Source organism: Gadus macrocephalus, chromosome 7 (assembly GCF_031168955.1).
Source record: "Gadus macrocephalus chromosome 7, ASM3116895v1".
NCBI lineage: Eukaryota > Metazoa > Chordata > Actinopteri > Gadiformes > Gadidae > Gadus > Gadus macrocephalus.
This window is the reverse complement of record NC_082388.1, coordinates 26,333,871-26,343,419: the sequence shown is the minus strand read 5'-3', so window position 1 is coordinate 26,343,419 and position 9,549 is coordinate 26,333,871. Positions and strand designations below refer to the sequence as shown.

General features: G+C 48.1%; 1 protein-coding gene across 1 annotated transcript in view; it reads left to right on the top strand.

Moving 5' to 3' along the window:
• Nucleotides 1-3,141: 3,141 nt before the first annotated feature.
• gab3 (GRB2 associated binding protein 3) overlaps nt 3,142-9,549 on the top strand; it is an 11,869-nt gene continuing 5,461 nt past the window's right edge. Inside the window, exons 1-3 of the mRNA XM_060056526.1 lie at nt 3,142-3,168; nt 4,406-4,510; nt 7,338-7,655. Coding sequence (XP_059912509.1) covers nt 3,142-3,168; nt 4,406-4,510; nt 7,338-7,655 — 450 coding nt within the window. The remainder of the gene's footprint in view (nt 3,169-4,405; nt 4,511-7,337; nt 7,656-9,549) is intronic.

The window sequence follows — 9,549 nt, the reverse complement described above, 5'->3', positions numbered from 1 at the left end:
ATACACAGAATACAGCCACCAGGAAACACTCATTAATACTAATACCGTAATACACAGAATACAGCCACCAGGAAACACTCATTAATACTGATACCGTAATACACAGAATACAGCCACCAGGAAACACTCATTAATACTAATACCGTAATACACAGAATACAGCCACCAGGAAACACTCATTAATACTAATACCGTAATACACAGAATACAGCCACCGGGAAATACTAATACCGTAATACACAGAATACAGCCACCGGAAATACTAATACCGTAATACACAGAATACAGACACCGGGAAATACTAATACCGTAATACACAGAATACAGCCACCAGGAAATACTAATACAACCACCAAGGAATATTCATTAATACTAATACCATAATACACAGATAACCACTAGGAAATACTAATACCGTAATACACAGAATACACAACTACTTGGAAGGAGCATATGCAGTGCTGTAGGCTACTGAAAATGTTGAATAATTAAAAACCTGTATAGACAGACAGTAAAGTCTAACATGTGTTGTACGAACACTATTCATAGTCCTGCATTACTATTATTAGTGAGTCTTTAAACAAACAGGGAGCCACAACGTAGGGCCAGCCGGGGTCAGTTATCACAACACACCAACACATGGTTCTTATCTCTTCATACAATGTAGTGAAGTTAATCGTTCACTTATTTAATAGTGAATATAGAGTGATCGATTAGGAGTGAAAATAGTCGAGCAAATGTAAAAAAAAGAATGGCTACCAGAAGTCGGTCCGGAGAATTAAGGACAGAAAGACAAACTCTGATGTTGGGATATTACTTGTGATAGCAGACAGACACAGACAGTCAGTCGGAAAGTCAGTGGCTGAAAAGAAGTCAGTCGGACAGAGACAAGCATGCAGCCAACTTTTGTCAGACAAGCATAAAGTTTTGTGTGTTGCTCTTGTGATAGCAGACAGACCGACATTCAGTCAGACAGACAAGCATAAAGTGTTGTGTGTTGTGATAGCAGAAAGACAGTCAGTCAGTCAGTCAGTCAGTCAGACAGACAGACAGGAACAGTCAGGCAAGTAAAAAGTGTCATGTGTTGTGATAGCAGAAAGACAGACATTCAGTCAGTCAGGAACAGTCTGACAAGTATAAAGTGTTGTGTGTTGCGATATCAGAAAGACAGTCAGTCAGTCAGTCAGTCCGTCAGACAGACAGACAGGAACAGTCAGACAAGTATAAAGTGTTGTGTGTTGCGATAGCAGACATTCAGTCAGTGAGTCAGTCAGACAGGAACAGTCAGACAAGTATAAAGTGTTGTGTGTTGTGATAGCAGAAAGACAGTCGGACAGGAACAGTCAGTCAGTCAGTGAAAACCAGCCACTCATCTCCATTCTTGGGTTCCCCTGAGAAGGCGTCCAGGTGTTAACGGTCGGGGAGCGACCTTAAGCCCCCCCTCAGACGGACCGACCAATCACAACACAACTCACATAGACTCCGCCCCCGATGGCAGTGGCTCCCACCAGCAGGAAGTACATCATGTTCTGCCCGCCGCCCCCCGCCGGCCCCCCCCTGCTCCTCCGCCCGTTAGACATGGCCGCCGCAGGGACCCCACAGGCCCCGCCCCCCTGCTGCAGACCTGGGGGAACCACAAGTCATCACAAGTCAACATTATTATTATTAATACACAACATGTACACACGGACGGGTCTGAGGACCTCATGAGGTGGGAGGAAACGGCACGAGCCCCTGTCTAATATGTTAGGACGCCGACTGTTTAAATGGACACACACACACACACACACACACACACACACACACACACACACACACACACACACACACACACACACAGGTTAAACAAATCTTCGTCACACACACCTCTCAATGTTCTCATACACACAGACACACACGTGTGTGTATCCTATCGTAAACTTCTAACAGAAGTACACACAGTACACACTCAGCGACCACGCTCCCTATGATGTAACAGTTCACCTTACCGCGTCCCCTGCGAGGCGGCACGGGGGGTCAAACGGCGCCCTGTGTGCCGCCACACCACCCTTCATTCAAGCGTGGAGGGTCGCCAACCTAGAGCGGACAGAGCTAGTTCTCTTACCCGTCCTGCCCGCCGCAGGTCGCCGGCACGCCGCCGCCGCTGACGACCTCCCGAGGGGCGCCAGCTTGTTCCACACACTCCTACATTTTCAGCATGGTTCTCCGGGTTCTCCGGGTTGAGGTTCCGCAAGCGACTCGGGTTTTAACGCCAGAACCGGGACACTTTAGTCCGCTGGAGGAGGAGAAGTTTCGGGTTGCGGGTTGCAGATTTGCAGACGTCAAGGCCAGAGACAGGTCACACTGGACAGAGGTGCATGATGGGTAAAATCCCGGAGACTCGGCTCGCCACTTGACAGGAACCGCCGTGAGATGCGCATGCGCACGACGCCAGACGTGTGTTCAGATCATAAACTGTTTAAAATATTTAGGTTTCGGATTATATTCTTTTTTTATTATTTGTTAATATAGTATTTTATATCGGGATTTTTAATACCTCTGTACTGTCTTTTATATGTGACTTATTGATTTATAGGCCTATTTAAAAAAAATTATAACTTTTTATAGCACTTTATATCCCGGGTGACGTTGAATCTGCTTTGGGAAACGTAAACATTTATTTTTAAGTTACAAGCCTTGGATCTGTGGCGAAAGTAACCGCTCTTTTCAAGGCTCTCTGTCGTCATCGCTCTTCTTCTTCGTCTCCTGTACAATTGTTGCCAGATTGGGCCAGTCTGCAACAGGCACAATCAGTCTGCAGCGAGCAGTGGAAAATCTGGCAACGCTGCTCCCATATGTCTACTACAGTTAATTTATACGCATCGGACTCACTGCCGCCTCCTGTCGGTAAAGGCCCTGTGCACCTGAACTTCCCTCTTGTGGTCGTCAGTGGGTATGACTTTTAACATGTGCAGATATCGTGTTTACAATAAATGTTTATTGGGAGTCACTTCTCTTTTAATCCAGTGTACATAGTGTAAATAACTAAGTATACATGTTTTCCATACATGTATTTCTTGAAACTTGTTTTGTATCTGAAATGTACTCAAATTAACAATACAAATTCGAATATTATCTTTGTATTTTATCTACTTTTTAAGGATGTACATCTCCTTTTTGAGTCAGAGGGTAGGGCATATTTCTTGACGGGTTGCAATGGCTATCGCACTCACACCTGGTGGTAAATTTGGCTTCTTTTCAATTCTACAACAGTTCTTTCTGCTGTCATCCAAATGTCCCACCTGGGAAACTCCCATCACATTACCAGTATCTTACCAGTTTGAGATGACAGGTGTGATGTTTCCAATCAAACATTTAAATCTTCTCAGTATCATCGTGACAAACAGCACGGTGACAGTCGTGTGAATACTGTTACTATAGACATCAACCGACAAACTGTCTACACTTCACTCTTCCCCGTGTTGCCTAACTTGCAACACGACCATTGAAACCACAAGGGACCAAATAGTCAATAGAATCGGCCTCACGATCACAAGGCTCCCCCCACCCCCCCCCCCCCCCCCCCCCCCGCCAAGCCTTATCTCACTCTCTCCCTACCTCTACCTCTCTCTCCCTCCCTCTACCTCTCTCTCGTTCTCTCTATCTCTCTCTCTACCTCTCTACCTCTCTCTACCTCTCTCTCTCTCTCTACATCCCTCCCTCTCCCTCTCTCTCTCTCTCTCTGTCTTTCTCTCTCTCCCTCCCTACCTCCCTTCCCTCCCTCTCTCTCTCCCTCCCACTCTACCTCCCTCCTTCTCTCTCCCTCCCCTATCTACCTCTCCCCTCCCTATCTACCTCTCCCTCCCTATCTACCTCTCCCCCCTCTCTCTCTCTCTCTCTCTCTCCCTCCCTATCTACCTCTCCCCCCCCCTCTCTCTCTCTCTCTCTCTCTCTCTCTCTCTCTCTCTCTCTCTCTCTCTCTCTCTCTCTCTCTCTCCCTCCCTATCTACCTCTCCCCCTCTCTCTCTCTCTCTCTCTCCTCTCTCTCTCTCTCTCTCTCTCTCTCTCTCCCTCTCTCTCTTCCTCTCTCTCTCCGTCTCTCTCTACGGTCATATCACCAACCCATGCCTCGACTTCCTCTTCTGGGGTTGCTGAGCACAATACGGGAGCACAGGATGTGCTGATCTGGCCCACTCCTCCAACAGCAGCAGCAACAACAGTAGTCACACCCACAGCAGCGCTGAAAGTGGTAGCAGAAGTAGTGAGATCGGCAGCGGTAGTAGTAGTGATAGCAGTACTAATAGTAGTAGTGATACTAGTGGCGGTGGTAGTGGTGGTAGTGGTTGTGCGAGCCGTGATAGCAGTAGTGGTAGTGTTAGTAGTAGTTAGTAGTAGTGATAGTAGTAGTGAGGGGTGGTAGCGGTAGTGGAGGACCAGCTGCTGGTCGCGGAGCGGACAGGATGAGCGCCGGGACGTGGTTTGCACCGGCTGGCTGATCAAGTCGCCCCCCGAGAAGAAACTCAAGAGATTTGTGAGTAGGGGGTCCGGGGTCGGGGGTCCGGGGTCTGGGGTCCCGGGGTCAGGGGTCAGGGGTCAGGGGTCAGGGGTCGGGGGGTTCGGGGGGCTTCCTGTCAGAACTCATTTTAGCCCGGGAGCACAGACGCAATGTTTGGGTCTCCATGCAAATAATGTGTGTGTGTGTGTGTGTGTGTGTGTGTGTGTGTGTGTGTGTGTGTGTGTGTGTGTGTGTCTGTCTGTGTTTTTCTGTGGTTGTTTTTCTGTGTGTGTGTGTTTTTCTGCGGGTGTTTGTGGTTGTACTTCTCTATGTGTGTGTGTGTGTGTGGTGTGTGTGTGTGTGTGTGTGTGTGTGTGTGTGTGTGTGTGTGTGTATGTGTGTGTGTGTGTGTGTGTGTGTGTGTGTGTGTGTGTGTGTGTGTGTGTGTGTGTGTGTGTGTGTTTGGGGTAGTTTAAGGACTTTAAAAATGGAAATGAGCTTTGTGAGATGTTTTCCGATGTAATTCCAGAACCAGGTAGCTGTTATGGTACGGTGGCGTGCTACTCACCAGTGTAGTCGTCATAGTGCGGGATGTGTTTACGTTCGTACACATGTCGCCTAATGCTGCAGCCTCAGACACCACACGCAGTCAACCCTGTATTTATCGATATGGCAGGTCCTGTAATACAAATAGAGACAAAGTTTGCGTGTCCCTGGACTTAATCGAATCAAATGAAGTCATTGGATCGTGTCAGATAAGGGGAATGGACATGTCCCTCTCTCTGTCTGCCTCTCTCTGTCTCCCTCTCTCTCTGTCTCCCTCTCTCTCTCTCTCCCTCTGTAAATAAGTTGCTTTAAGCGGTAAGCTGTTGAGGGAGTCAGCTCTTCAAAACGACCTGATGAGCAGTAATAGTCGCCTCTGCGTGATGCCTGCTCCTACTTCCTCTTTGGAGCTTGTTGTTCACAGAGGGGTTGTGTTGGGGCACGACCGGGCAACACGGCTACGGAAGGTTGAGGAAGGCTTTCAGACGTGCACCGAGCAAAAGCCAGACAAGGGTTGACACCTCGGAGAACATGTTATGATGGGATTACGTAAACAGACCATTAACTCCACCTTAAAGTGACACGGTTGAATGGAGACGTTTTTATGTCGGCACATATACAAACAAACACAGGCAGATGCATCTACTGCATTTGGTATTTGTTTAGATGTTAACCGCAAGATAAAAAAACATTGACCAAATTGAAAAAAAAGAGCAACTCGTGCTGCATGTCAACATCCAAGAACGCTCGTCTGTCCTTCCTGTTTTAACCGTTCTTCTTAAAGAAATGTAAATGAGTGAAGCAACAGAGTTGGGAGACTTGCTTCAAGAGTGTGTGTGTGTGTGTGTGTGTGTGTGTGTGTGTGTGTGTGTGTGTGTGTGTGTGTGTGTGTGTGTGTGTGTGTGTGTGTGTGTGTGTGTGTGTGTGTGTGCGTGCGCGTGTGTGTGGCACTGTTTTTGTTTTGTCGACTCAGCAGATTGTTGGAGCGCTCACACCAAACAGTGGTTACTGACTACGAGAGACAACTTCCTATTCTCTGTTCTTCGGGGAAACTTCATGAGATGTTTCCGCTAAGCAGACCAACCGAGAGAGAGAGAGAGAGAGAGAGAGAGAGAGAGAGAGAGAGAGAGAGAGAGAGAGAGAGAGAGAGACAGAGAGACAGACAGACAGACAGACAGACAGACAGACAGACAGACAGACAGACAGACAGACAGACAGACAGACAGAGAGACAGACAGACAGACAGACAGACAGACAGACAGACAGACAGACAGACAGACAGAGAGAGAGAGAGAGAGGAGAGAGAGAGAGAGAGACAGAGAGACAGACAGACAGACAGACAGACAGACAGACAGACAGACAGACAGACAGACAGACAGACAGACAGACAGACAGACAGAGAGACAGACAGACAGACAGACAGAACAGACAGACAGACAGACAGACACTCTGTGGGGATTTGAGACTGGGACTATGATGAAGGGCGGACAGATTATGTTGACAATTGAATGTTAAGCGGTCATGAGGCGGGGATGGCGTCTGTCCGTCTGCCTGTGATTTTCCATGGACTAAGCGGGGTGTGAGCAAAGATGAGCTACGGATCCCTGAGGGAGGCGGCTGTCGCAGACGTGTTGAGGACATCTAAACACACGTTGTGAAACCAGCACCTCCACGGTCAACTCATTCCTGGCTCCTCCGGCTCCACCAACACCTCCTCCTCCCCCCTCCACCACCTCATACTCCAACTCCCATCCTCACTGCCCCCCCCCAGACCTGGAGGAAGGTCCTGTTGTTGTTGTTGTTGTTGTGGTTGTTGTTGTACTCCGCGCCTCCTCCTCCAACTCCCATCCTCCTCCTCCTCACCCGGCCCCCTAGCCCGAGACTATTGTTGTTGTTGTTGTTGTTGTGGTCCCCCTCCCCGGGTCCCCCTGCCCCCAGACCTCGGACCCCCAAGCCTCCTGTTGTTGTTGTTGTTGTTGTGGTCCCCCTCCCCGGGTCCCCTGCCCCCCAGACCTCGGACCCCCAAGCCTTGTTGTTGTTGTTGTTGTGGTTGTTGTTGTTGTTGTGGTTGTTGTTGGTGGTTGTTGTTGTTGTTGTTGTTGTTGTTGTTGTTGTTGCGGTCCCCCTCACCTCCCCCCCTTTCCCCCAGACCTGGAGGAAGCTCCTGTTGTTGTTGTTGTTGTGGTTGTGGTTGTGGTTGTTGTTGTTGTTGTTGTTGTTGTTGTTGTTGTTGTTGTTGTTGTTGTTGTTGTTGTTGTTGTTGTTGTTGTTGTTGTTGTTGTTGTTGCGGTCCCCCTCACCTCCTCCCCCTGTCCCCCAGACCTGGAGGAAGCGGTGGTTCGTGCTGCGCCGCGGCCGTATGAGCGGGAACCCCGACGTCCTGGAGTACTACCAGAGCAAGACGTCCCGGAAGCCGCTCCGCACCATCGACCTGCGGGAGTGCGAGGTGCACCCGCAGACCGGCGGGCTCACGCTCAAGAGGTCGCTGCACCAGAAGTTCCCCTTCATCGTCAAGACGTCCACGCGCGTCTTCTACCTGGTGGCCAAGACGGAGCAGGAGATGAACGTCTGGACCGACCGCATCGGGCAGATCTGCCAGTGTGGAGCGCTGAAGGACGCAGCAGGTAGGAGGGGAGGGTGGGAGGGAGGGAGGGAGGGAGGGAGGGAGGGAGGGAGGGTCCACCTGGGGGGGGGGAGATGGTTAGATCCAGGAGTGTAGCAGAGATATCCGATTACAGAAGAGTACAGTAACATAGTAAAGATATCAGAGTAGAGTAGAATAGGACAAGAGTGTAGTAGAGATAACATAATACAGTAGAGTGTAGTAATAGAGTAAATATATCAGAATACTGTAGAGTAAAGTAAAGCGTCTTTGGGTACCGAGAAAAGCGCTATATAAAACCAATGTATTATTATTATTATTATTATTATTATTATTATTAATAGAGAAAAGGTATCAGAAAACAGTAATAGTGAAGAAAATATAGCAGGATAGAGTACAAGGGACAGGAGTGTATTAGAGAAGCTTAGAGAGTAGATTAATTAGAGTAGAACAGACTACAGTGCAGTAGAGTATAGTATAATAGAATAAGGAGACTAAAGTCTATTAGAGTAACAGTAGGGTATTGCAGACAGAAGAGTCGACATATCAGAGTAGAATACAATAAACTAATTACAGCTACAGTAGAGTAGAGAAGAAACAATAGATACTTATGTTATATTCTGTAAAACCTAGTAAAACCTAATTTCAAACAAACGGGGATACTGACGCAGACATTAGTCCAGATACAGACTCAATGAATGAAAGGATTTTCCAACATTTTGATCAGGATAAGCTTTTTCAGATGTCTGGCTTTGACTCACTCTTCGTTTGAGTGTTGATTTAGAAAGGGACTTCTACAGTTGAACTGCATTGTGGGGTATCTGTGTCGCGATAAGAGCTGCCCGTTTGTCCCCCTGCAGGGGACAGATAAAAACGCAGTGCTTTCCACAGAATCAAATCTACTTTACAAACAAAAAGACGCCGTTAAACCGCTGAGGGCCACAACGCGGGGATATAATAATTTACATTTCGGAACGCTTTTTCTCCAAAGCAACTCTTGTGACATTTTTCAGAAGAAAGAGAAACCACAATATATCGCTGTCGGTATAGTAAGGATGTTCACTGAACCCAGTGCCAAGCACGTACAATTGCTAGGTTAACCCATTCTCTGTATACAACAAAGATAGCTAGGATAAGATGCTACATGATGCTAAGTACTATTTTATTCGATAAAAGTGCCAGGACGTACATACAATAAGTGTGTACATTAAGGCAGGCAACTTTATTCATGTAGCACTTTTCATCCACAAGGCAGACTCAAAGTGCTTCACATCTAAACATTGTCATACGATAAAATCATAGATAAGTAAAAGAAAACATCTGCAAAAAAATGAGTAAAATAGAAAGAAGGCAAAGTTTAAAAAGCATTTTAGAAAGTGTAATGTATTTAAGAACAGATCAACAGTCTCTCTGGTACCCACGGTTGGACTCCGACCCCCGACCTAAAGGGTCTTGGTTCTTTCTCTGGGACCGACCTTCAGTGGCCCGCACGTAAAAAAGTACAATAAGTGTGTAAGAGGGTTGTGGGGGGGTAAGGGGGTGCACGGTGCACCGTCTAGGTGAACTCTGAACAAGTGAGTCCTGAGACTTTTGCGGAAGCTGGTGGCTGGCAGGAGGGAGGGAGGGAGGGAGAGAGGAACGGTGAGGGGGGGGGAGAGGACCGGGAAGGGGGAGAGGGACAGGGTGGGAGGGAGCATCAGGGAGCGAGAGAGGACTGGGGAGACGGAGAGAGCACCAGACACGGGAGAGAGAGAGGAACAGTGAGTGAGAGAGTGTCAGGAAGGTTAGAGAGGAGTGGAGAAGGGTGGGTCTCTTGTGGCATCTTAGCGAGCCGTTGCAGTGTCCGCTCGGTGTGGTGTGTGTGTGTGCGCTCGGACACACAGGAAGGCTGTGGTTTGTGCAACATGTGGATTCCGCAAGGCAGCAGATA